This window comes from Chlamydotis macqueenii, chromosome 14, assembly GCF_036417535.1.
Source record: "Chlamydotis macqueenii isolate bChlMac1 chromosome 14, bChlMac1.mat, whole genome shotgun sequence".
In the NCBI taxonomy this organism is placed as follows: Eukaryota; Metazoa; Chordata; class Aves; order Otidiformes; family Otididae; genus Chlamydotis; species Chlamydotis macqueenii.
The window spans coordinates 16,139,975-16,167,658 of NC_141569.1; the positions used below are offsets into that span (position 1 = coordinate 16,139,975).

A 27,684-nucleotide genomic window follows, 5' to 3' on the forward strand; every position below is an offset into this window, starting at 1 on the left:
CACAAGCAGAGCGAAGTCAGTGGGTGAGATTTAAACTTGTACAATTAAACAAGAACCCCAGGATCCCCCTGGAGACTGCGTGCTTGAGGGGACTGTTATTTAAAGCTCTCTCATCTCTGGTTTCACAGACATGCCAGGGGATGTTTTTAGCCCACTCGCCTCCTGAGAGAGGAGTGTCTGAGCTGCTGGGGAGAGCCGTCCCCACGTCCCCGCGTTGGTGGTATGAGGGTCTGACAAGAGGCACCCTCCCCGAGGCAACGTGCCAGTGCTGTGCAGGTCCCCCAGGAGCTGAGGGGTTTGCGGTGGGCACGTGAACCGCAGGGCTGGCCGCTGGTCATCTGAGATGGGTGAAACCAGCTCCCTCCGCACCGCTGCGTGCAGTACCGTGCAGTGGGCAGGCCTGGGAACTGGGAGGTGAGCATCCGGAGGACGGGGTCTTTGGCCGCCTCCTGCTCACACTGGGGCAGGGCTCTTCCCTGTGCTGCCACCTGAGCAGCTGAGTTATCTCAGTGACTTATTTTAAAATGATGCTACGGTTGGATATTAGCGCTGAGCGGTGCAAGGGTAGCAGGGGGATGCAGCTGGCACTGATGCTGACATAAGGAGGGCATTTTCAATCATTTTGGTCTTGTATGGCTCTTGCAGAGGCTGGAGAGCTACTGTGCAGTGGGGCAGAGCTGGGGTCTCGAATGCTTGCTCTCAGTCCTATGTCTAGGCCAGGCCCTGTCTCTAATCTCTTAACCAGAGAAGCTGGGGCAGCTGTTGGCATCCAAAAGAGAGTCTGAGTCTATACCAGCAGCTCTGGTTCCAGCAGCAGGGCTCATGGTAGTTATCCAAAACTGCTGGGACCCAGAGTGCATCATATAACCAAGTCTGGAAGACCTGCAGTGATCAGAGTGCTGTCATCCCGTTGCACGTGCTGCAGCGTCACCACGAAGGTAAAAACAGGGACCTGCCTCTTCTGCTGTAAAACATGGTGCAAAACCATGCCAGCCTCAGAGCTTTAACACAGAGCGTAAATCGTGTGAGCAAAGTGCAAATAATCAGAATATCACTAAACACTGTCGTTTGGAGGCGTGTTTGTAGAACTATGTTTGTAGACTATGATGCAGTTAAACGTGCCAATTCCCAAAACTGTCGTTATTCAGGTTGCCTGAATTAAGCCATCACTGTACAGTTAAGGGCAACTTTTTCTAGGGAAATAATTTTACGAAACCCAAGCCTTTTCATAGAAAATTGAGCTGGCAAAAAGTGTTGCATAAAATTGAATAACTTGCACGGATATTTTCTGAGTGACAAATAAATGTGCACCTGGTCTGATGGTTATTTTCTCCCTCTAGGAAGCATCAAGGCTGGACTGTTTAAGCTCACACAAACACCTCTTATGACAGTGACATGTGCCATGCCCTGGGTCCAAGGAGGAGGAAAGGTTAGTTTAAATGGATAGCAATGGAATTTGGGCTTCCGCAAAGTACTGTGTGCCTGGTTTATGCCGAGCAGCAAACTCTTCGTTGTTGGGAGCCCACGCGCGGGCTGAGGGTGGGCTGTACGGCCGAAACCCCTCCAGGAAATATAATCGGTCTAATTTTAACTATGTGGACAGCATTTGATATGGAAGCAGCTGGTGTCATACAAACCTGCCGGCGTGTCAAGCAACCCGAGTGCATTGCTGAAGCAAATATGTCCATTTCCACCCAAAGGCAAGCTGGAAAGCCAGGCCTGGTTTTAGCTTGCACTTGACTTAATATAAATCAGAGCTGTAGCTTTGTAACTGTAGATGTGCAGTGCCCAAACTCTTAGAATTTAATGCCATTTCATTAGAAAAGTGAGACAGGACTTATTTTTCTCACTCCGTATTGCATTTCATGCTAGTACATACCTGTTTCTGTTTACAAGTGGTAGAAAGGTTTTCTGGTCATGCTTGCTCCGTTCCCCTCTTGTGAAAAGGTTTTCTACAGTAAAATGTTTTTCTAATGAAAGCCAGCAGTAGTCTGAGTCTAAGCTACTGGTGGTCTCTGGATCTACTAGACATCATGCTAATTGCTCAAGAATATATCTGGGCAGTGATCTCAGTGGGTGCTCAGATTGCTGTCTTTTTGGCAGCTGAAACAAACTTCCTAGGTAGAAAAGCCCTAAAAATACAGCAGGGCTTGAATTTTCTGTCTACTAGAGAGTGACAGAGATAGCGTGTCTGCTAAACTCCAGCTCAGATGTCTTGTAAGAAAGCTACAACGCTTAATGACTGGAAAGTCAGGAAAATAAAAATGCTTCATCTACTTCCAGCTGCTCTGGAAACGCTTCACCCGCCAGCGTTCAGTGCCGAAGGCAGCAGCGTCCGGATGGCTGTGAACTCCAGCCAGTGCTGCAACCGGAGCCTGCAGCAGCCCTGGCAGTCGGAGAGGGGTTGTCCCCTGACAGCCGTAGCCTTTGGAAATTAGGAAATGATAATATGAAGGCATATGTGCAGTGCAAGGCACAGGAGAGCCAGGGCTTTGTCTCTGCCTGCCCTCCTTGCCAGGAAAAGTTTGCTTCTGTTTAGAGAGCTGATCAGTAAATGGATTTAAAATGTTACAGGTTAAATAAGCAACAGAAGTAGAGGTGAATTATAATTCTTGTTAATAGTATTTGTGGTAAATGAACAAAGTTATCTCAGGCAGTGAAGATGTGCCACTGAATTTTCTTGCTACCTTTTGCAACGACAGCTAGGAATTTCTCTAGGAGACAACACAGTCTTACGGACAAAGCTCTTGGATACCCAAAACCTACTAATTAATGCAACTGAAAAGGAAAATATGAAAAGGAAGAGTTCTCGGTGCTATGAGTAGACTCTCACTGAGAAGATACCTGGTATTTTCTGGCCACTTTCTTCCCTGTAGCATCTCTACCCCTTCTCTTTTCTTTTTAACCTGCCTGTGGGCCATGTTTAGGAGGTGGCTGTGGAGCCCCTTGATGCTCTGCTGCACAGCTAAGCCCACACCCCAGCTGAGTCTCTTGTGGACTGTTTGGCTCTTCTCTGAGCCCAAGACACTGAACGAAGTACTGGTGCACAATTACCTCATTAATGAAGTGAGGTGTTCGAGGGGGCAGAGCTCATCCTGGCTTTACCCGTTGTACATGTGCTGTGGGGCCAGGATGCCTTCTGGTTGGCAGTGGAGTCCTCTCTTGCTTTGGAAACCACAGTCTTCCTGGGTGCAAGGGTAAGAGATACTCGTGCAGGCGGGAGGACTGAGCCAGGCATGCTGTGGGGTTGGAGCTCCTGGTTTGCCAGGATGCTCAGATGACCACCCTTGATGAGCTTAAAGGTAAGAGCACAGCTCTGTGTGCCAGAAAGTGGAACGCTGCTATCTGAAATTGAAAATCATATCCCTGCCTCTCTTCCCCACCCCTGAAAAGCCCTCATGTAATCTGAGAACATAAGCAGTTTGCTAGAAATTAGTGTTACTCACCTCTCTAAGCCATCAGTTTGGTTTTGGGGCTCTTGCTGCCAGCAGCTTGAGTGAGGGCTGAGTCTTGAAGTGGAAAGTCTGCTCTCCACCAGCTCCCCTCCGAGGACTGAAGGCTGTCTGGGGTGGTGGGTTACATTTCTAATGTTCAGATCCCTCTTTGTGAGTGATGGCATGGCGGGAATGTCAGCTGTATGGGAATAAACTGCAGCAATTTATTCTTCCCAGCCTGTTTGAAAGCCAACAGAGCAGCACCATTAGCTGGAACAAAACAAGTCCACTGTTGTGAGATACAATGGTGGCCAGATCTGTATTTGCTTATAATTTATCATGCTAGTAGTCCTGAGTGCTGGAAAGATGCCAGCTCAGGTCGATTGTGACTCCCTACATTGAAAGAGGGCCAAGAAAGAGAAGTGTAGCAAAACTTCATTAGAAGCAGAACTCTCTTATACAGGTCTGGAATGTAAGGAATTTCCTATTCACTTGGCATATAAAGAAAACCTGAGCTACTCCCCCCTCCAAATGCTGAGGAATGCAGGGGGATAGGTTGGGTTTGACGAAGCGGTTCCACATTAGCATCCTCCAGACTTGGTGGAAGAGCTGTGTAAAGCTCGTGGGAGCTGCAGTAAAATCCCGATGATGGCAGAAGGACAGTGCCATTACGTGCTTAAATGTCCAGCAAGGTGCATCATTCAGTGAGGTACCACGTAGGGGAGGAGCTGGAGCGAGGGCATTTCTGAAGGGCAGAGTTGTGCCTGTGCCCAGTGTGAGCGCAGCGAGTTTAAGTGGAAATTCCTGTGCTCCAGCACACCAACTAATGGCTTGTGCGAGGCAATTGCTTTGTGTAGATGCGTAAAGGGTAGGGTGAGACATCCCCAGGCAAAGCCGCCTGTCACGCTGGAAACATCTATAACCAAATTGGATCTTGTTTTCTACCATAGCAGTGCACTTCCACAGCTGAAGGCCGAAGGGGTGTCAGACCGTTCAGTCTTGGCGTTGTCAGCCTTCATCGGTTTTGTGACCGTAAAAATAACCCTGGTTATTTTTGTGCTTGTGAAGCCCTGCCCAGAAGTCTAAGGTACGCTGAATTAGTTATACCTTTTGTGGGGTCCTGAAGGTCTTCCCCAGATTCCCAGTGTGAAACAATGACTTGCAGTTGGGTTTCCTGCAAGCACAAGCTCCTAAATATTTCCAGTTACCTGCCTGTTTCATTCATGTTGAGCCCCAGGAGCTGTGTGAAAGCCTCTCTCCTGGCACTGTGATTAATGGCTGTATCATTTTTTTTGCATCACTGCAAATTGCATCAAGGCCATCTGGGTCTGAGGATGGGTGGATCCTGCCCTCCGGCATGCACTGTGGTGTAGGGATGCTGTGGGAGCTGCACCTGCTTCCTTTGGCTGTCTTTTCCCTCTCCAGTTCTCATCCATGCTTGAAGACCTCTGAGGAAGGGGTCTTGAACTCCAGGAGCGCTCCTCTCCCCCTCCTGTGGACCAGCAGCTCTGCTGCAAGTCAATGGGATTTACTTGGATCCTCTAGCTAGACAATCTAGCCCAAGGAATTTAAACTATTATTCACCTCTTGATGGCGTAATTATCAGATGAACTTTTGACGCTGGCTTGAATGCAGGGGTGATGGGAAGAGACTGGCTATTCCAGCCATCTTAAACCCTTCCCAAAATGGAAAAGCAGCTGGTGTGAAGGCCACAAATGCTGGGGCCCGTCTTCCTGAAGGGCTTTGTCAGGGGACTCTGAAGTGAAATTTTAATGTATACAACAGCAAAACCTGAGACAGATGAGTAGTGATTTTTAAATGTATTTTTATTTTGCCAAAAGGGATTTCAGAATGGAAGAATGTAGGTAACAAATGGTCTTGGTGTGGACCTGCCCTGTGGAGAAACTAGGTATCTTCACTGGCTAGTTGGTGCGATAGTAAGAATTGAATTAATTCTTACAGTTGGATTCAGAGTTCAGGCAGAAACTTCTTTGCGAGGAAGTCCAGCACATCTTCTCCCTCTTGCTGGAAGAAGCTGAGCGTAAGCTGGTGTTCATGTCACAGGGGAGCTTGGGATAGGGAGGGAGCTTGGCAGCGCTCTGAATTTTGGGAGAAAGGAGTTCTGGCAGGAGTAGCCTGGCAGGCCCCAGCTGGTCTTTCCCAAAGAGTGATTTATCTCTGGTAGTCAGAGGCTGGTTGAAGATAGCTGCTGGAAGAGAGGACACTGAGCAGGTTGGTGTTTAAGGACAATCTTCTGCATCTGCCTATGGTCTGTGTTGGAAGGTAGTGGTGCCCATTGCTGGTAACAGGCAGGGCTCTTCCTCTAAGAGATCCTCAGTGAAGTGCCATGAACATGATTGCAAGTTAAAAGTAATCATCTGTGAACACAGGAGAGACCTGGGGAGGTTTGAGCACCCAGCGGTGTCGTTGCCAGAAGGTGTCACAGCTGGCTCTGGTCCTGGAGGGGCTGTCAATGTGCATGCTGGGACGGTCCCCAAGCTCCTCCTCCTGTCTTCTCACCACTGAGATCTGCAAGTGGGTGGTAAACTGGTGGCTGTTACACTGAGTCAAACCTGCCGGAAACAGGACTTACCAGTAGACTCAGCCAAGTATGGCTGAATAAACTTAACCAAGCTCTCTGAGACCAGCAATTGCTGGCATGCCTCCATCTTTGATAATACACTGCTCCAACCCCAACTTTGGATTAGTATGGTTCCTCTGGCTTCAGAGGAGCAATGCAGGCTTACATGAGTGCTGTGTTTGGACAACAGGACACATTTCACCTTTCTCCTGCCATTCCTAGTTGTTCCACTGAAGATCTGATGTTCTCCCTGAGCCAGACTGATCAGTAGTTTTAGCCTAGGTGCTTATGGGTATCTTGGTGTAAATTCAGTTTATCTCTGATGATGTTAGGCAAATACTTTGCTAAACTGTCCTGGCACGTGTTTGTAGACTTCAAGAAGCTTGAGCAAGTGTGGTGGAAAAGGATTGCAGATGAGTGTGAGTAATTTGGAACTGTGTTATTGCGTAACAAAAAATGGCATTGCTGGCAGATGGCCTCAATCATCTGTCGGTATTAACTTCTGAAAGCAACTTCACAGAGGTGCCTGCTTGCTCTCCACATGCTGAATCCCAGGAGCAGGGTTTTCACGGGGAGACTGGCCAGCCTCAAATTGAGGTTCACTCAGTGTTGCAATAGAGATGTTACTGTGTGATGCCTGGAGGCATCCGCTCGTTGGATGATCTTACCGCTATGCTTTCTGGCAGCATTCCCTTGGGTTTAACTTCAGCTATTTGGACATCTCTAATATATTTTCCACTGTAACTTAAACCTGTGCCGGTCTGGGCTATACAGACTTATCTATAGGCAATTTGAGGAGTGGTGAACATTGCCAGGTGTTTGCCAGGCCCGGGTGGGATATTGACCCTGATGTCTATCGAGACAGCGTACTGATGTGCCCCCAGGTTGGGTCCTAACAAACCTCTGCAGGCTGCATCATGATACAGCTCCACAAAATGTGTCAAAATTTTATGTGAGGTTCCCTCATGGGTGTGGGTCTAGGTTTTATCCAGCTGGAGCTGAGATATTTCCAGAAAGGGATGTTTTATCCCAGTCTTTCCCTACGCAACCTGCTTGCTAGAGCAGAAAAGATTGCGTTCATCATGATCTCTCATTCCATTTCCCATCACGACAGTGGTTCTTACAATTAGCTTTTCCCTTTGGTGCTTAGGAGACAGAGTCAATTTATTGAGGCAGAGAAAATGGGTAAAAGTAGAGGCTTTTCCCTTTGGTGTGCCTTGGCCAGAGCTGCTCAGAACAAATGCAGCATGCAGATCGTCGGCGCTTTGCTTGCGCCGCCCGGGCTTTCTGTTTTTAGCTCTGGCAGAAGCTCCCTCTGCATGTTCAGCGTGCCATCCCAACAGCTGCAGCTCTCTTGATGGCCACACAAGCACCTCTGGCCCTTAAGCTTGCAGGTTCCAATGCCCACGAGCAAGGACATTTGAAAATTATGTTGCCTGTGCTCTGCCAGAAATATTCTACTCGCCTTCTCTGTATGGCACGGCACGTTTTATCAGCATTTAGTGACTTGTAAGGGTAGGAAGAGAAGCACAGTGTCTGGTGTGAAACCTTTTTGCTTAAATGTTCAAGACAGAACACGATTGTCAGTATAAATAACTCTTGGAAGGACGGTGGGAATGATTCTTGTACAAAGAAGTTGAATTGCGACCCAGAAAAATAACATCATCTGTTGTCAGACTCAAACCATTATCTTGGGAGCTGCTGTCTTGTGTCAGGTCTGGACACAAGTGAGCATCTTGAAAAGGCAGCTGGGTGAGTGCTTGTGCTTCCAGTCCCTCAGGTCACTGGCTTCAATGGTCTCATCTCTGGCAGGGAGGGAGCAGGTCCCCTGCCCCAGGCTGGGCAGAAATGTCCCAGCGCTCAGCCTTGCTGCTGGCCGAACACGTTGTCACAGGGCAGTGGTGACCTGCTGCTCTGGGCATTTGTCATCTCCTGCCCCGCTGAGAGGGTCCTGAAAGTGGGGATGGCCTGGCTGGAGGGTACGAGGAGGAGGGTGGCTGAGGAAGGCTCCAGGGGAGGTGGTGTGGGAAGGTGGCTCTCAACAGCATGGAGGGTGGGGGGTTGTCAGCCTCTGGCAATGCCTTTGGATGAGGTGGAGGAGCTGGGTGAGAGCAGGCTGGGTTTCTGTCTGGTTTTTAAATATATGGAGCTGGTTCTATGTGTCCTAAATAGCAGATAAGTTTTTAGGAGAAAAGGTCAGTGCCATTCTCCGCAGGACTGCTGGATTTACGAGCTGCAGGAGCCACGTGCCTGGCTGTGGAGCTAACAGTAATGAACTAAGCTAAAGCTATAAGTAATTTCACCCTAAAAGTAAGTGTCTGTCTCTGGTTTTATCGTGCTTTTTGCTTCTCAAAGGGCGTTGTGTCTAATTTCATGCAGCATTAGGGACTGTGTCAGCAAGGATTTGCTTTGTGATATTTCCCATGTAAATAGATCTTATCTAAAACCCCATTTATCCCTAAACTGCCGCAGGAGACCCCCAGGCATCTGAAGGATTTTCCTGTATGCCAGATATTAATTTATCAAGTAATTTCCTGCTGTTTTGCTGTTGTTTGATTTGCCTGGGCTTGCCTGCAAACAGCAGATGGCACCAGCACTCTGTGCCGGCTCAGGCAGACCCGCAATCCCTTCAGCAGGGCAGCTTACACCTTCCCTTCCAGCTGGGCAGGTGAATTATTACTGAGCATTTAAGCTGTAAAATCAAAGCTGTAGCAGAGGTATGGGGGGTTTGTTTGTAGTTTTGATTTGTTTGTTGTTTTTTTTTCTTTTAATTTTTTTTTTTTATTTAAAAGTCTCTAGCATCTACCTGCAGCCCACAAATCTGTACTTACACGTGTCCTGGCTGTGGCTGCCCTCCCATCGCAATGCGTGTGCAGAGCCCAAAGGTTTTGCCTTTAGTCCCAAATAGCCTGGCTAAAATCCCTAGAGCTTGGGTTGGGTAATCATTTCCCTTGAATCGCTTACGGAGGAAGGGTTACAGAAAAACCAGTGCCACCGCTTGTTTAAGACCCTGCTTCGATGGCTAAGGAAAACAAATCCTTTCAGGGATGGTGCATGCCTTTCCCATGAAGATTATTGCCAGTGGCTCTGCAATCTGGGGATCTCGACGGGGACACCAAGAGTTGCCCTCCAACGCCCGGTGTCCCTGCCGAGAGCGCTGGTCTGCCCCGTGCTAAGAAATCCTCAGTTCTTCGCCAAGGAAGCGGCAGTGCTGGCATTTCTCCATTGCAGAGCCTGGACATGAAATTAAACATTCAGGAGGTACAACAAGGGAAGGGAATTGAAGACAGTCAGGAGATGGAAGGATGGAACGTAGAAGGAAAGGACAGAAAAAATGACATTCTTTGATTGAGGTGGTGTTGAGTTGCTCCTCTCCACTTGTCTCTTGGTTACAGGAGAGCGCAAAAGCTCTGAGCTTAGCTCTTGTTTGCTCTTTAACCACCATATCTGTATTTACATGTGCTTTACCTTGGGCGAGCTTATGGAACTATTAGTAAAAGCTTTTAAGTTGTCAGGTCAAATCTGCCCAAGCTAGCAGTGAGCAAAGTTTCTGGGGCACGTGGCCAGGCTTCGTAGCCGACCGTTGCCTCTCTCTGGGTGTCTTTGTCAAAGAAATGGCCACCGTCAGAGTTCCTGCTCGGTGTCTTTCCGTGCATCTCTCTTTCTGACCTCGTGTTTGTAACCTTCCCCATGGCTTTGCCCTGAGCTCCATAAGTACCTGAGGCGCAGATGCTGTGGGCTGCTGCCCCGCGAGGCGGCAGGGCTTGCTCCTCCCGTGGGCTGCGGGGACCGTCGTGCGTCCGAGAGGGGCAGCTCGGCTCTGAGCGCCTGGGGAAGGAGCGTTTGCAGCAGCGCGCGGGAAAGGAGATTGATCTTCTGAGGGTTTTGTGTACCCAAGTCCATTAGAGTCTCCTGGGAAATATCTACTCAGATTCACGCTGGCATACTTTAGAAATCTTTTAAAATTAAGTACCAAAAAAATCAATGTGTTGCAAGACTTGTAGCACGTAATTCTGAACCCAGTAGGAGATTTGTGCTAATTTTGAAAATAATATTTCTATTTTAAATATGACTTTGAATGTGTTTTGAACTTGTATATCTGGCGGAAGGGGAACAATTAAATCAAAGGAAAGATTACATCGTGTTACTGTAATTGTGATGGATTGAATCATTTGCTGAAGGAAAATATCTACAAAGCACATGTAAGCGCAGAAGCAAAAATGAAACTTGATCTCAGCTGTTCCATTCCCTACGATAAATATATATTTGTGTAATGCGTTCCTTCTCATTCCTTGATAACACTGTGGGCCCACAGCGCATGAATTAACTCCACTGAGAGCTGCAGTGAGGTTATCTCTGAGCCTGTGTAAGCAGGAGGAGTCAACCTTTCCTCTCGGGTCCTGTACGTATTCATTTATACTTTTATGACTTTAAAGCTGCATAAGGGAGAGGAGAAACATCCCTGGCTGGGGGCATTGCACCAATGTCTGCTGTAATTCAGGGCCCTGAAAACTATCACATGGCTGTTGTCAGCGCTTGCTTTCACCGTCAGTGCCACGGGCCAGAAAGGGGAGGTTGGGGTGCACGGGATTTTGTGACAGCCCCGAATTCGGCACTGGATTTTTCTCCAAGAGAGCAATTCTTAGGAAGCCCCTTTAGGTGGCTTTCCAGCTGCTCTGCACTGTTAACTGCAGGTCAGGTAACGGTGTCCTGCATGCTGCTGTAGATGACAGCCTTTCACTAGAGGATGACTTATGCTGTCTGCGGGAACGCTGTGCCGCTCCCGTCGTCGGGATGAGCGAGTGCCCTGCGGTGCTCTGTAGTGCAAGTGGGAGGGCTGTCACTCCTGTGACAACTGTGCCCTTTGCTCAGTCTTCTGCCTTCCTGGGGCATCAATGCTGCATCTTGGAAGCTGTCAGAGGTTGAAGGAATAGAATCTAAAACCTGCCATAAACTCTGTGTTGAGCAAGACTAAGGTTGCTTTGGTGAGAATGAAATAAAAGCATCAGCTCCCCTTCTCCTCCCCCTCCAGCTGCTGGGAACGGAGGTATTCACAGCCTACAGGTATTTCCTTGATTGTGGAAAATGTCTTTTTCCAATATGAGTTGGGGACATTTTAACTCTTCCAGGGCCCTGTGAAAGTCCTTGCTGCAGGCTGGGCAGGGTCCTGCTGGCCCACTGTCCAGCTGGGACTTTCCCATCCATCTCTGGACTCTGAAGTCACATCTAGCAGCGTGTCAGGACGGATCTTTCAGCAGAGAGGTGCCAGCGAGGTGCCGTGTGGCAGGGAGGGTGAGCTGGGCTGTGCTGTGTGATGGAGAATCCACGGAGCAAGCAGGATGCAGCCTCCCGGGGGTGAGAGCCAAACCAGTCTTTCCCTGTCTGCAATTCCCACTTGGCAATATGATGCATGGCTTGAGAGTCTCTCACTCCCCGGCGTGGCTGCTTTGCATGCTGCTGTGTTTAGCTTCACACTTGCATTTCTCACTTATTCTGACAAATCCTAACTTGCTGCTGTCCAAGGGGTTTTGGACCGGTGTTTGGGAATGTCATGGAAACTCAAGTTTGGGAGAAAGAAAATCCTCTGTTGTTTTCTCTTTGGGTTGTAGGCAGCAAAGCTCGTCCAGCCTATTGTCATGGGTATGGCTGGTGAAAAGGAGCTCAAGGGAGAAAGAAAATTCATCTCCTGTCACCAATGTATGTGGGGCCAGGGCAATGGAGATGTGTTAATTGTTCGTAGGACCAAACAAATTCTCCCCATCTGGTCTCTTGCTCAGAAAGCTATTAAGTCGCTGGTGAAACTTGTGTGACTTTTGCCTTCATAAAATTAGGCAATGAGTGGTAGACAAGTGATTATTTTATTAAAGCTGCCCTTTTTGGAGGTTTAAACTAAATCTAGTTAGTGATCCATAGAGCAGGTTCTCTTACTGTAATGTCGGTGGCTTGGCTTTACCTGGAGGTGTATGGGGTGAGTGCTGAGCAGCCGGTGCTCCCATTCCAGCAGCACAGTTCCCAATACCTCGAGGGACTGGCAGGTACGGAGAGAAGCACAACAAACTTATAGACTGTTTGATGCCACCATGCTTATTGTTAGCTCCCTTCTGGGTGTATCATCTGTCTCTAAGCTATTCCAGTTCCTATTTCAGCCCATGAGTTCCTGGCAGCTGTTCTGCTCTGTCTTTAGAGCTTCTAACTCGAGCACGGGAGTGACGGTGCTGCTTGCGATGGTGAACGGCTCGTGCGAAGCTGAATGGCATTTTGTCCAGCAAGTGATATCCTGTCGTGAAAGAATCATATGTGCAAAGGTACAGGAGCAGCTTTTGCTTCTAATTAAAGCTGCATATGGAACCCATGGAGCTCTTGGGGCTATGGAAGACAACCTCCAATACAGATTTTAAAATCTGTGTGCTGTGATAATAAAGCCTTTAGGATTTGAGGCCGGTATTGGCTGTTAGCTGTCCCTCTCTGATCCCTTCTTGGTTAATGAAAATAGCTGTTGGATAAAAACGCAAAGATTTTGAGTTGTGAAAATGTGTGTTTGCACCGCTAATCACTTGAAAAATCAATCTCCAGAACTTCATTTGTTAGGAGCAGCTAATCAGCTGCTCTCTATGCTTTTTCCCTTTTAATAAAACCCCTGAGTCGAACAACAGAAGGGCTATAATTAAGGAGCGCTTTTTTTCCCTTTCCCTGTGACATTCTGGCAAATGTTAGCCAGCGGGTTGCCTGGCATAAACAGGACAGAAATGCCTTTGCAGGGTTTGTGTAAGCTCAGGCTTCACCTGCGCAGAAGGGAGACAGGGGCTTTGCTCCTCTCCGCACGGAGACAACCACGGAGCTTGGCCGCGACTGGGTTGAGCAGTGGCCCCCCTCCCTTGCTCAGCTGTCCCGGCGGGGATGCTTTTTCTTTGCCAGGCAGCAAACCGTGCGTTGGAGGGGACAATGGCAGCTGCAGCGGACCCTGTTTCCCGGGGCATCTTTCTCAGTGGCCCCAAGTTGGGTGATGATGAAGATGACACAAAGGTCTTTTGACTTAGCAAAAGGTAACTCAAAGGTTAATACTCCATGCTCCTGCGTTTTATCCTGGAGAGTCTTGGCTTGAATGGGAAAGAATAATTCTGAAGGCTAGGGAAATGGATGCATTAAATAATAAAGACTGATACTTCCCTGTTCAACGGTATATAATACAAGTTGACTAGCAAGGCCACAGGTAAAAAGGGTGCTCAGTGAACAAAGTTGAGGGCTTTGTTTCTTTCCAACTGATGCCTTCTGCTTTCTAATTGGCCACGTATCAGCCATCCGGCATTGAGGTTTTTAGTATGAAAAATTAATTAGATGCAATCTAAGTGTAATACTGCCTTGATTTTCTCCAATGCAAAAAAAAAAAATAGTTTGTACCCATAAAATGCAAGCAGTAAGTATGCCAGTAAAGTAACCACTCCTCTTAGGGTTTGTGTTTATTTTGTTCTTTTTCAAAAAAGTGAGCAATTCTCCTAGCTAAAGGTTTGTCTTCTGCAGGTAGTTGCTGTGCTATCTCACTTGCCCAACCCAGCCTGTACTTCAGGTGAGACCAATACAACCTGCTGCCTTGGCCAAACAGTAATGGCTAATAATGGCAGATTGTGCTACGATAGTTTTACGATGTGGACAAATAATTATTAGGGACTGAAGCAATTCCATCAAGCCCTGTGACTTGTGACTGAGTTGGAACTTTAACCCTAGTCTCCAGAGATAAGAAGACAAAATGTCAATACAATAAAAAAGTAAGACGGGGAAATAATTTTGGTTATTTTTCTTCCTTCTTTTCAAAACTAAGCAAAGAAAAAAATCTGATTGTTTAATAAATTCAGGCTCTGCATATTTGCATGGAGGCCACCAGGAGAAAGAGATGTGGAAACTGCAGATTTCCTAGCAGAATGGCGAGCATGATGGTGGAATGCGGCAGACAGCTCAGGCAGTTCATGCGCGAAGCTCAGCAGGTTTGGATTCCCATAGGGTTTTGTCTAAATGCAGCTGTATAAATTCATTGATAACAGAGGGCCTGGACACTTTTACTGTACTTTATAGCAGTGTCAGTGTAGGGTGGGCTAAACTGGCAAACTGAGAGGTCTGGATTGCTTGGGAAGAAGAGTTGGCACAGTGACTGTGCAGGAAGCGTTGCAGGTGCTCCCAGTAATGTGCAGAAAGGGATTGCTGGTCCTCCCAGACTGCCTGAATGAGCAGATGCTGCTGCTTTGTGAGAATCAAAGCAGAGTCTTTTATTTGTAATATCCAACAACTTCACGTTTTGGAAGTATTTGAAGAGCAAAATACTTGCCTGGCCAAAGTTGTCTATTGCTTTGGAAGTACACTGGTTTCCCTAGGAAGGTTCAAGACTGAGTTTTTAACAAGGGTGTTGCTGTGCCTGTCTCTTCCGGCAGTTTTGGGAGTCATGTATTTTTTTTTTTACTTTTTTTTTTCTCCAGAGGATCTGAAGATGTTTGACTAGACATGGAAATACACTGTGTAGCGAAGCATGACAAACTGCTTTAGTCTGGCCGTACGCTCTACATCAGATCAGTTGGCCATCTGGCTTGGGAAACTGGCATCATCTCAATTATCAATGTGTGTGTGTCCCTTTGGGAACTGCCGTTAGCTGCACAGCGCTCTGAACCTTCCCCTTCTGATGCAGAACATCCCAGCTTCATTCACGTGTCCTTCACAGCAGCTTTCTGAGAAGTCCTGACACAAGACAGACACCAATCAATGGCATGTTTTTAAATGTTAGTGAGATGGAATTTCAGGGAGCCTTCATGTTAATGTAGTTTGGCACTTATGTGGAGTAAGCAGCAGACGAGGAAAAGCAGCGTTGAACTGGGCTCCGAGAGAACGGTACGAACCCAGGCCCTGCATCTGTTTAACTGTCTGAATGCCCTGCGGGAGGATGCGGTTGTGGTTGGTCCATCAGCTGCAATACTGCTCTTCCTGGGACCACTTCCTTTTGTATGTTTGACAAATCCTTATTTCTGGAGTGTCTCAGGTGTGCTGTGGAAATCATAATACTGCCAAAATCTTCGGGAAGGAGAAGGATGAGCCTGGTATGTGGTAGCCCAGTGCTCAGGGATTATGCTGGTAAAAAGCTCATGGCTTGCTTAATGGTGCCCAAGGAGCTGGAAAGGTGTTGCATTGTGTAGGTGTTCTTGCTAAATACTGTGAGAAACATCATTGCTCTTTCCCAATAAACAAAGGAGAGAAGGAGGGAGAGGGGAACTGAAAATCCAGGCAGAGCAAGCTGAGCACTGGAGAGCTCTCTGTCCTGGTGTAGCTAGAAATGGGTGACAAGCTTTGACACAAGAGGAATCCATTTCCTCCATATATTTTGGGAACTCCTGAGTAAATCCTTCCTCTGTCTGTAGCAGTCCTGGATAATGACACATTTCCTGCCTTTGATCCTACACGCCAAGTGGCTCATCCGTGGTGTACTCGGGGCGCTGAAGTGAGTGCTACGCAAGCCAGATTTCTGTCTTTGCTACAGCTGTGGGGATTTAAGATGGTTAGTCACTGTGGAAAGGAGAAATCCTTTGAAAGTCTTTCAAGGCTTCTTGACTATGACTGCTAAACCTTCATTTTTGCAGGAGAGTGGCTGTTGAGATGTTAAACCTAGTTAGTAGATTAATCTAAATGCTGAAGGGTAGAGTAAAAAGGTTGGGTTTTGTATCAGCCCTAATCACTTGCTTTGAAAGGCATTTGGTCTGCCAGAAAAATCTTTAGAGGTCTACTAACTAGAAATCCAGCAGTTTATGTAGAAATTAATGCTTTTAAGTAAACTGTTATTTTATTTTTAGTGTTACCTAAAGCTGACACTGGGATGTGGGCAACTGGATGTGAAAGAGTCATCAGTACCTGGTTTTCCACCAGACTTTGACTGGAAGCTGTGCCCAGAGGGCTGGGCATGGGGTGGTGGGCGCAGGACCGGCTGGTCCTCAGGAGGTCTGTTTGTGCTGCAGCTTGCACCGATGGTGGACATTGGGTAGATGGTGTAATGAGGCTTTCAAGAAGTGAAAGACTCACTTCATTGCCTAGAGCATAGGTTTGCTTTCTTTCCAGCTGGATAAGTCATGTCAGAGCCAAAGCACAGACAAATCCAGGCACATGGGTCTGCAGGAAGAGCAGGAGGCACGATGCTGGTTGGACTACCAGCAAAAAAGGTCTGTGGTGTGGTCAGCAGACGTCTTGGCAGGATCCAAGTCTTGTTTTTAAATCTGTCCGTTCCAATTCCAGAGTTTGAAGCTAGAAATAGCACAGCATAGCAGGAGCACCATATGGTGAGCATGCTCCTCTCCAAGGCAGGGTGGAAGTGGGGCCGGGCTGCATGCTCTGTTCAGATGATCGCGTTGCGATGCTGAGCGTTCAGTTTGCCAGCGCACTGAGGCTTCAGCTTTTAGAGTAAACACGGGGCTAATCTGATTGTGCTAAAGGCGGCGTGCGAGTAACGCCTGCCTTGGGGACCAATTTGGTTGCTCTAAAGGTAAAACAAATAAAGTCAGTATAAGAGGCTGAAGATCCAATTTCACAAGGAAATTTCACATATATTTAATATAAAATGTAGATGGCAGTAATTTGCAGGATCTCTGGATTCTGGTCCTCTAAGGCAGCTCTGCTGGTCTCTTTTTCTATATCTGTGCCGTATAGTGAAACAGTTACTTCCAAACCCGTCATGATTCCACAGATGAAGGGGGCAGGAAACTAATTTCTACTTATTTCAGCCCTGGTTGGGTCTGTTGGGTGAGAAAAAGAAAAAAATAGTTCTTTTTTTTGCCTTGCACATCTGCTCAGATGTGCCAGGCTCCTGCCTGCTTCATGGGTGGCTCTGCATCATGTCTGCTCTCCATCGCCTCCCCGACAGCAACCTTTGCTCTGGCAGCCGGAGTGGTCTCCACTGGGGGATTTTCTTGCACAGAAAAATCAGCTCCCAGTTTGCCAGCGACATGAATTGGGATGGAGAAAAAAAAATCCTCCAGGGTAGGGAGATACTGAACCAGAGCCAGCACCAAACTTCCCGTTGAGATCAATAGCGGTGAAGTGATGTGCCATGCCGGAAACGCGGGCACCGTTGCCTGCGCGCACCCTCACGGCTCCTCCGTGGCCAGCTCTCCCAGGAGCAGTTTTCTGCTGAAGTTTTAATTGGGTAAATTTATGATTATACTTCAGAAAAAGCATTGTATCTTACCAAGCATGGGTGGTTAGATTAGACCATCTCAAGGGGTCCCTTCCCATCCTCAACGATTCTGTCATTCTGTATGTTTCCAAAGCCTTCTTCATTATTAAACTAGCAGTTGATTTTTTTGTTGTTGAGCTTTTCCAAGAATACCAGAAGCAGCTATTATTTTTTAGCACCAGATGTGCTGTAACTTGTGATTATATTAATTTGCCTGCTCATAGTTTTTCTTTGTTCATAATTTGTTTTTGTTCATAACTGGCTGTTGCTGTTCTCCAATGCTTTTTGTGCAGCTGTTGCAAATCCCCTCCGTGCACAACCACACTGGAAGTATTTTAACATTAACCCCACGCTGCCTTTTAACACAGCTTGAGTACTCCTGTGTTCTTAGTATACTGTATGTTTTCCTTTTGGAAAGAGGCAAGGATGCAAAGCTGTGTAAACAAACGCTAATCAACTCTGTAGATTGATTAGTCAGCAAAATAAATGACACTAACCAAAAAAAAAAGTTACTTTTCCCTTGAAATGCTTGATTTGTCCTGCATGCCAATGGATAAGGACTGGAGGTTTAACAGGATGCTCAGGCTTATGTGATTGTTGGGGTTTTCTCTCATAATGCCCTCAGCATCTCTGTGGCTGGTCTGTTTGCGTGATGGGGATGGGAAAGAAAGAAACTTTTTGTTATCATCCATCAAAGGCTTCTTTTTTTTTTTTTTTTATAATTTAGTGTCAGAGCTTGGATCTCCTGGAACATCAAGCAGTAATTATCTCCCTGTATTTGATGACCTTTCAGTCAACTCAGATTTTGCTTTTGGATTCAATACAAATTCTGTGGCCAATTTTTTAAAGGAATAGCAACTGTATCTTTAATTAGAAGCCAGCAATCTTGCATTCCCAGTCAAAGGACTTTGGTTACTTCAGCTGACGATTAGATGCAGGATGTCCATGGTTTCATATGCACATGTAAACATAGGCAAAAATTTTAGCTGGCTTTTTTTCAATAAAGAGCACTTCAAAATGTGGTTATACCCTCATATGCCTTGGGTTTTGTCTTTCCTGCCTGACAAGTGTGAGGTCTGACACTGGTCGGCAGGAGCTTCTGCACTGCTCAAGGGCTGTGGATGCCCCCAGAGAACATGCTCTTGGATCACGTTTATGGTCGCTAACTTGGACGGTGGCATTCAAAACCACTGGAATGGCCTGGGAGTTTGTGGAGATGCAGGCTGGGCAGCGATCACTGCAGAAATGTGTGTGTGGGAAATGCATGCCTGGTCCAGAGCTGTCTCCGACACTGTGATCCTGGCTTCATGAAAGTAAGCACTGACAAAGTCTCCAACGTGAAAGTGGAGCTGACAAGGGGGTATAAGCAATTCTTTTAGAGGGACCCCAAACTCAAATTTTGAGCTTCTTCTGACTCTAGCATCCATTCTGAGTCAGAAGAACAAATCCATGTAGCCCCATCATCTACACAAATTATCAAGTTTTCCTCACTGGGTATGAGGGTGAAATGAATTCTGCACAGAGAATAACTCCACGCAGGTGCCACTTCCATCACATTATGTAAATAGCCTGTGACTAACAGAAAAGCCTGAGAAATGAAATAAAAGGCATCAGTCAGTGCGTTTGCCTGGAAACCAAGCTATATGCCAAAGGAACCTTGTTTAAAAATGAGTGATAGCAGACAAGATAATTCTAAGGTTGTCATTGTGGAACATTTTTAAGCGTCTTATTAGCATAGAATTGAAAGGGCAATGTTGGTTTATGTTTGTGGCGTCTATGAGGTTCCTCTAGGTACATCTGCAGTCCATCTGACCCTTGGCTGTGAGGTTACTCAGAGCTTTGCTATGGATCTGCTCTCCTCTCAGAGTACTACTCAAAACAATGAAGAAGAAAACCAAATATTTATATGATGAGGCAAACTTCATATGTACCTAACAGCGTGGTTTATCACCCATCTACTGTGATGGGCCTGGGGAAAGCGAGGAGTTGAGATAAAAGAAAGGAAAAGGTGAGTCTGTGAATGTGAAGAATGATTTTTCTCCTGAAAGCCAAATCCTATTTTTTTTCCCTTTATATGACATCCAGAACTGCAAGTAAGGACGTGGCTGTGTTGTGTTGGTCACTCTGTGCAGCGGTGAAACAGCCCCTGCCCCCCGGGGTCTGTGCGTGGGGAACAGGAGGAGGAAGCTGGGAAGGGAGGAGCAGGGCTTAGCGGACTGGCCGCAGTTAGACCGCGATAGGTCTAGGACCACGGCATTTGTGAGTCCAAGGATTATATTTTGGGTTAAAAGACCTCTCTGTCAGTGGTGGTGTTTTGTTGTCGTCTTTTTACTTTGTTTTTACCCTGCCCCATAGTCCATTTCGATTTGGAGAAAGTGTCAGAAATGTTTTTAAATGCCATGGATGCCCCCATGAATGCAAAGGTTTTGATGCATTTAGAACAGTAATGGAGTGATAGTGTGCAACTTGTGTGTGGAGGGTTGTTTTGTTTTGATTTTTTTTTTTTTTTTTTTTTTTTTTTTTTTTTTAAATTTCAGCAGATCCCAAATGCTGAGGCAAAACGTCTGTGTCATCTCTCGAAACTCTGGTATCTTTCCTGGGCAACGGACAGCGTGTGCTCTCGCTAGTCTGAAGCCGTGCATCTCCTGATGGGGTGGCGCAGAACCGAGCACATACTGCTGCACGTGTCACCTTTCAGCGGGGCGGTCGTCTGCACTTCTGTCTTCTAGCCAGCCACCGTTCTCCCAAAGATGTCTAGGAGTGGAATCATCCGTGAGACATTTATTCTCTCAAATTTGGGTAAGATTGGCCAAATGGCTCAAATTTTATCAGGGTCGAAAGGACAGAAGTGTCATGGTATAAACTTGGTTTCTGTAGGAAAGTAGGCAAAACTTAAGATGTGCCTCGAGTGGCATGGAGCAGAGCTTGCTAAACAAGAACCATGGCATAACATATTGTAATTGTCTTATATGGCCACACTTCTGTAAGTATGTATTTACTTGCCCTGCCGTAATTTCTATTTCTTTCAATAATCTAGATAAGATTCAAACACTTCTTAGATGCAAAATTTATCTCCCTGAAAGTAAGCTGTAGTGTTTTTCACAATTTTGCCTGTTGCGGTGCGGTTTAGAGCGATGTGCATTTACAGTTGTGTCAGGGTGGAATGTTCGTGCTGTGCAATTGGTGCAGCTGTGATGTGACTTTAAAAAATACAATGCAAGAAATAGAACCTGGGTACCATTTGCCGCTTGTGGTAGTTTAGAGTTGGGTAAAATAAAAGCATCTCGTCTTCAAGGCTGGAATCTGTCCCAGTAATATGTTATTGTTAAATCCCAGGAGTTTTTAATCATATGTGATAAATATTGAGAATGCAGGCAAATGTAGTATGAACATTTTGGCTTAAGCAAGAAAGATCAAAAGTATCTGTCTCCTACTTAGATACTGATGAATTAGAACATGGTAGTGGATGCTGCTTCGGAAACAAACATGTACCAACTGGGCTGCAACCCGGCACTCAAAGAGCCCTTTCAGTATTTGTGCTACAGGTAAAATTTCCTGAGCTGCTGAAGGGAAACTTCCACTCTGACTAAGTGCACAGATTATTCAATGTATCTGCACACTGTCTAAGCAAACACTATTCCAAACATATTGATTGTATTTGAGTACAAATCATAAAGTACCGTAGTAAAAAGTTGCTCTGCCCTTGAGGCATAAAATTCACTTGAAACCCCCCTGTTCTGCGATTCTGTCCTTCTCCCCCAAAAAGTATGTCAGCACCATGAGCCCTCAGAAGGTTCTCCAGCTGTTTTTAAGTCCTTCTCTCTTCTGGAAACAGCAAATATCTAATTTTTCATTGATTTCTCTTTATCTAATAAGTGAACATGTCAAATGCTGAACCAGTTTCCAGAACGGTTTATGAGATTATAGGCAGTAAAATTTACCAGCTGGGCAACGCAGCAGTTTTATACAGGGTAATGTTTATTTGTCAGTAGACAGGAGGAATGGAAGTATTTAAATAACACACACCAACGGCACTGCTTTTGTCCACATACGTAATTACAGTCAGTAATCAATTGAGATCTCTGTTTGACAGAATAATTCTCGAAGTATCTAACTCTAGTTATTCGTGCTTACAGTTAAACCAATCAACCGTTAAAATACAAATACAAGGAGGGATATATTCATTTACAATTATATTTATAAATATATTGGTCCGGTCTATGTGACTGAGCCACTTGAACAAAGCTGTAATGCACTTTTTTTTTAAAAAAACAACCCTGCATGAAGGTTTTGTACATTTGGGTGGCATTCTGGAGTTCAGGTTCCCCCTCTAGCTTTCCATAATCAATTCCATGTTTCTGCTCCTCTGAGGAAGCTCACTGTCCTCCATCTGGTTGCATCAAACCACAACAGTCTGGTGAGTAAGACAGTTATAATTTTGTCTACTTGCTGTATCAATAAAATAAGGGAAAATAAAGTTATCAGCAGTACCTAACACAGGGCAACATTTGTCAGTTTGATATTATGACTTGAGCAGTCTTTAAATATTGCACAGTTACACACATCACCATCACACACCACGCTGGAGTCCGTAATGCTTATGTGTTAAAAATAAGTAACTTCTCTTTGTGGGTTCCTATTCCTATCAAAGTTAATTCACTCATATAGACTTCTCTGGAAATTAGGTATTAGACTGCATATAAAGCCAGTGGATGTCGTGAAAGAACCATGAAGGGCGACGTCTTCCAGGCAGTGATGATGCCCTGTTCGGTTAGCAGTGATTTTTGAAAGTGCGGCATTAAGAAAAGAGATACTTGATAACTCAATGCTCAGAGCAGAAACGGAGCGTCAGCACTTGAGTCAAATGAAAGTGTGAGGAAGAAATGACAAGAAGAAATCAGGGCACAAGTGTTGTTATTCACGTTCGATTCTGAAGCAGTCTCACTGCTCGGAGAGCTTTCACCTGGTAATGAAGAGCCCTCTTATGCCAAGATTCAGACTGGAAAAACTGATTGCTTGTCTCTGATCAGGATGGCAGTAGTAGACAATTGGTGTTACAAAAAGCAATAGCAACTTCCCCCCCCCCGCCAGCAGTTTTATGCCACAGAAATGTATTTCCCAAGCACTTGTAGGGAGAGACAGTAAAGGGAAACCATTCATCAGCATCCCTGGCCTTCTCCTAAAGTCACAAGAGTTTTGCTGACCCACTGACCACATAATTTAGACTAATGTTTGTTTTGTGGCTGTATTTAAATCACTTGAAGCCCGATACTAAAAACATCTCTGCTGTAAAACTAAGCACACTTGGGCATGGCTATGGGATGGGAATGCTGGTGTGGGAGACTTAGGCCAAACTCACACATGAGTATCTCAGCTGGGCCTGATTCAAACACTAAATACCGAGATGTTTGCCATGACGAGAACTCGGAGTAATCTGAAGGACTGTGTCTAATATTAATAAATTAGAGTATATTGTGAATGTCATGTGCTTGTAAATTGCTTTAAGCGTGGGCCCTGAAGCTGTAAACAGTGTGCTTAAATATGAGGAAGAAGGGATCAAGATTTGTTTTTCAAACTCGGAGGAATGCAGCCGCTAACCCAGCCCCTAGCAGGTATGCCACCGTAATTTGTTAGAATGCTCTGTTCAGTGAATGATCATCTGACATTAGATGGCTTTCTGTAAGGGTACTGTGATCTCCACAAAAATCCTGGATCAGATTTGCTCTCAATTAAGCAAGTGAAATTGAGATAATTGATCAATTTGTTAGCCTGGAGTCTCACTGATGGAACAGAGGACCAACTCCCCCACCTCCTCTTCACCGAAGCGTATACCAGCCTCTCCGGTTATCCGCGGTGTGTCAGCAGTGCCACTGACAGTCAGTTACGGCTTTCTACGTGGTAAAACGCCTGCTGCACTGGACAAGCAGACAGCGTGTATCAGCGATAAAGGGAGCCCAGTGACTTAGGGTTGGAGTTAATGGAAATAATTAGAATCATAGGATCTTTAAGGTTGGAAAAGACCTCCAAGATCATCAAGTCCAATTAAAACTAAGATGCTCTCAACAGGCTGACCAGTAGCCTTTACTAGGTATTTAGCTGTCTCCTGTTTTCCCTTCTGCGATGCACAAGGCAGGTGTTTAATTTGTGGTTATTTATGCACTCTACGTACATTGTGTTTCTAATTAGAAAAAAAGAAAAACTAAATTATGCCAAAGCTACTCAATACCTGTCACTGAAATACGTGATTACCATGTCCCTAATTCTGCCATCCTTGCTCTTGTGAGGATCTTCTCCCAGAGCTCCTCCGCTGAGTGGAGTAATGCAGAGTTTGCAGTAATACTGTAGCAACAGAACAAGAGAACCAACCTGATGGAATCCTTTAAGAACTGTGTGACTGCAGAAAATGACGGTTCCTCTCCAAGAGAATTTTGTAGCCTACAGGTAAGTTTCATCATGGCTGACTCACCAAGGAGCTGATTGTAATCTGAATGTTAATTATTTTTGCTTAAGTGAGGCATCGGTATATTGCTAAAGTTAGAGAATAAATTACAAGGAATTTTATGTTCAAGTGTTAAAACACAGCTTGTTTTGGGAACTAAAGAAAGGAGGGAGGGGCTCTGGCAATACAGGTAATTAACTCTATTTAACTTGAACAAGTTAAAGCATGGTGAGTTGTAGGACTAAAATGTTCCAGGCATTGTATTTAAATTGCCAATTTTAACTAATTATTGATGTTGGCACTGTAGCATGGATGAAGAATATGTTGGGTTATCTTTTATGGCCAAACTGGAAAGTGTTTTTTAAAATGTTTCCGTTTGAAGGAAGCTGCGTTCAGTAGTACACCTTTAGGTTTCTATGCACAGTGTTATAGAATAAACTCTTTTCAAACATAGTCCAACAGAAACAATCACATCTGTCTTGTGTGTAGCCTTTTGCTAGTGCAGAAATGTGGGGAAAGATATTTCTGAAATGAAAATGCAGACCTAATTTTCTGCTCAAAGAGAAACCTATAGTCTGGATGAGCAGCTAAAACAAAATTTACTCTAAATTTTGGTTGGTTGATAATGGAGATTCTAAAAGGTCTGTTTTAAGGATCAGAGGTGATGGTAACAGAGAGAGCAATGATCTGTACTGGTGGTTTGGAGTAGAATACAATGCTTTTAGGAGAAATGCTAAATATGTATTTCATCTTGAAGAGCAGCAATCTGAGTGGAATTTGCAGTACATCAAATGGGATCTGTATTGGTGCTTATTAAAAAAAAAACAACAAAAAACTCCAACTTTAGCCTTTTCCCTTGCTAAAATTCAGTTTCTAGGCTGAACTGGTACCAAACCAAGGCGAACTGCATGCTGGGGCTGAAAGGAAGATGGCGGAGGGGCCTTTCTTACAGTGTGAACTGCATATCAACTGTTGTGCAGATTAACCAGAGATGGGAATGATGTGGGGGTTGGAAAAGTAAAAGGCCAGAAGACAGTCTGTGAAAAGGGTGATGAAGTTAGGACTGGCGTTTATTCATAGTATTCATGGTTTACTTGGGCGAAGCCAGGTGTTTAGGAAGGACAACGGCATCAGTGGCTGAAACAGAACTGGTTTGTTTGGACGAAGGTGGTGTGCCAGTGACTTGGAAATCATGGATTAAAAAAATAAGAGGTTAATACTGTTAATAATTAATTATTGTTGATCTTTAGGACTCTTGGAAGTGATTTATTAGCACTAACACCATCATAAAGTACCCGTTGAGAGTATGCCTGTGTGAGCATAATCCTTTTTTACTGAACTAAATGGTAAAAACTTCCTCTAAACTCAGCGGGAATATCAGGACCTACAGAAAGAGGTCATCTGCAAAAAAAATCCAAGATTTTGGAAAATACTTTTGGATTATTTTAGATATCCACAGGGGGATTATTTAATTTCAGAGATCCCTTAGAAGCCTCAGTTTGCAGATTGGAAAGGGCAATATTTTCATATTCCTCTTGTGATGCTGAGCATCTGCACCGGTGAACTATTACTATCAAATCCTTCTGAAAATTCTTGTTAAGAAATCCATAAAAGACGGGATTGATACATGTTGAGATCATGGCCACAAGGTGGCATATTGTAAATGCTAGGTTATGATTACAGCTCATCAGTGCCTCATAGTTCCAGTCAAAAACAACGTTGAATATATTGAGAGGCAACCAGCAAGCTGCGAAAGTCACAACAATGGATATCAACATCAGATTAATCCTTTTGTTTTCACTCAGTCTGCTCTCATTCTCTCTCATCCCGTCTATTTTACCATGTCTCCTTCGAAGACATACAAATATCCTGAGATAGCAGATAAAAATAAACCCCAGCGGGAAGCAGTACTGGAAAACCAACAGGCTAGTGGTAAAAATCAGTCGTTCTGTGACGGATGGCCATGCTTCGATACAAGCAACCTTGTTCTTGTAGAAGTCACTATGGAAAGACAGATGCTTGAAGGGTTCATCTGTTAGCTGGTGAAATACTAAAAAAGGAATGGATATTATGAGGGAAAGCCCCCAGATGAAAAGAATTCCCCAGTAAGCATGTGAAATATTAGGCTTCCAGCCACGCGGGTTCACAATTAACTGGTATCTCTCGATAGCAATGAGTACAAGTGAGAAAATGGAGACTGTGACAGATACGCTTTGAATGAAAGAACTTATTTTACACACAGCTTCCCCAAATATCCAGTAGTCCATTAAGGTATACGCGACTGTGACAGGGATACACATGATACAGATCAAGACATCTGACAAAGAGAGGTTGGCAATCAAAATGTTGGTAACATTTTGAGCTTCTTTCCGTCTCTTTATTATAATAATCAGGCAAATATTTCCAAAAAGCCCCACTATTGTAACTAATGTGTAGGCTGTAATAAGCAATAATTCTGCAAGGAAGGAAGGTTGGCAGGTATCAAAGTTCCAAAACTGAGAATAGCTAAAGTTTGAGATAGTCTGGTTAGACAGAATCTCACCAGGGTGCTCAATGTCTTTATCCATCGTGAAGCATCTGACAACCTACGGACAGAACCTGGTATTATTTAGAAGATACTTTGTGTGGAGCCTTCCAAGGCAATGATTACTATGAGTCTACCTTTGTAGTCGGTGTCCTTGAAGTTTTGAGCAAATCTAATATAATTAATTTTAGCACTGAGAAATCCTGAAAGGAAAAGCCAGTGGTTGAGTATTATTAGGAGTTTTCTGTATCTGTATAGGTGGAGGTTGATGCTACTTTTCTGAGGTTCTGCACTGACAGTGCTACAGATCTGATTATGAAGTGCAAGAAATAGCAGTGACAGTTCTGTTTAAACGTGCACGAACATTTTCATACAAATTCTCCTTTACCAGCTGTGGGTAAACTTTGCTTTTCAGAATAAAATATTTTGAGATCTGTCCCAGCCAAAAATTTAGCCAGGTTTAAAGAACTGCAATTACGATAATCGGTTGTTTTTTCATTATCAGAAAAATAAAGAATTGGGTCCTGCCATCACATTGCTAGCTTAGACATAACAGTCATGTTTTCTCTAGAACTACAAAGCAACGTGAGCTAGTACACCAAATCCCTCTGGCTGAATCAAAATGATGTGTGCTTGAGCTTAAGTGATATTCAACCCCTCTATGAATGACATCTTTAAGAGATTTTCCTGTTCTGCTTATGTATTACAGATAGCATGTCCTTCTTCCTCACTCTAATCTGAGAAAAATGTAAACCAAGCAAAGATCACATATTAGTTATACATGCAATTATTTCCTTATTGGCGGTTGCCAGAGGTTGTCTCATTTCCCTACACACCATCCACTGTTGTACAAGTTTGACAAACGATACGCCTAAAATTTTCTGTGGTTAAATGCAACATGTACTCAAGAGACACAGAGTTGATTCTTCTTTCAGATCTAACTTAAACAGATGTCAAGCAAAAATCTGATATTACTACAATTCTGTTGTTATAAAACTAATATTAATGGGAAGAATTAGGTTCAGCAGAATGTCTTGATGGGTTTGAATTTATCACCAAGTTAAAAAGTTAATCTTAAATCGAAGGCTCACCAGCTTTCTGGACAAAAAGATGTTGTTTCTAACCTGGGAAAGGAAAAAGAATGATGTAAAGAGTTACTGTTAAAACTGAAAGATGGATAAGTATCTTCTACACATATACTTTTCAAAACCCAACTCTAACTCACCTTAGTTCCTTTTTCAAGTAGGAATTATTGGAGAACTAGCTGGAAGGAGGCCATTCTTCACCCCAGCAATAAATACCATAGTGTTGAGAGCCTGTGGAGAAAGGAGGGTGAAGAAGCAGTAGGAAATTAAAGCGTACGCCCAAAAAGTAGAAGATATAGGTGGATGGTTTATTATTACTAGAAATAATCTGTTTATGTGTAGAAGATTTGTCAGCCTTTTTATAGAAATTATTGCCATTATTTAATCACTAAAGAATAAAAAATGTTCAGTTGCTTGCATGAGA

At 44.7% G+C, this 27,684-nt stretch overlaps 1 protein-coding gene and 1 long non-coding RNA gene across 2 annotated transcripts; one reads left to right on the forward strand and one right to left on the reverse strand.

The window, feature by feature from the left end:
* Positions 1-203: 203 nt before the first annotated feature.
* LOC147599001 (uncharacterized) lies at positions 204-19,408 on the forward strand. The gene is made up of 5 exons (XR_015260132.1): positions 204-414; positions 1,341-1,429; positions 16,102-16,319; positions 17,940-18,525; positions 19,298-19,408. It is a non-coding gene; the product is annotated as an uncharacterized LOC147599001 (long non-coding RNA).
* Positions 19,409-25,096: 5,688 nt separating this feature from the next.
* LOC104483800 (neuropeptide Y receptor type 6) lies at positions 25,097-26,218 on the reverse strand. The gene has a single exon (XM_010125694.2). The coding sequence runs from the start codon at positions 26,216-26,218 to the stop codon at positions 25,097-25,099; it is 1,122 nt and encodes a 373-aa protein (XP_010123996.2).
* Positions 26,219-27,684: the final 1,466 nt, after the last annotated feature.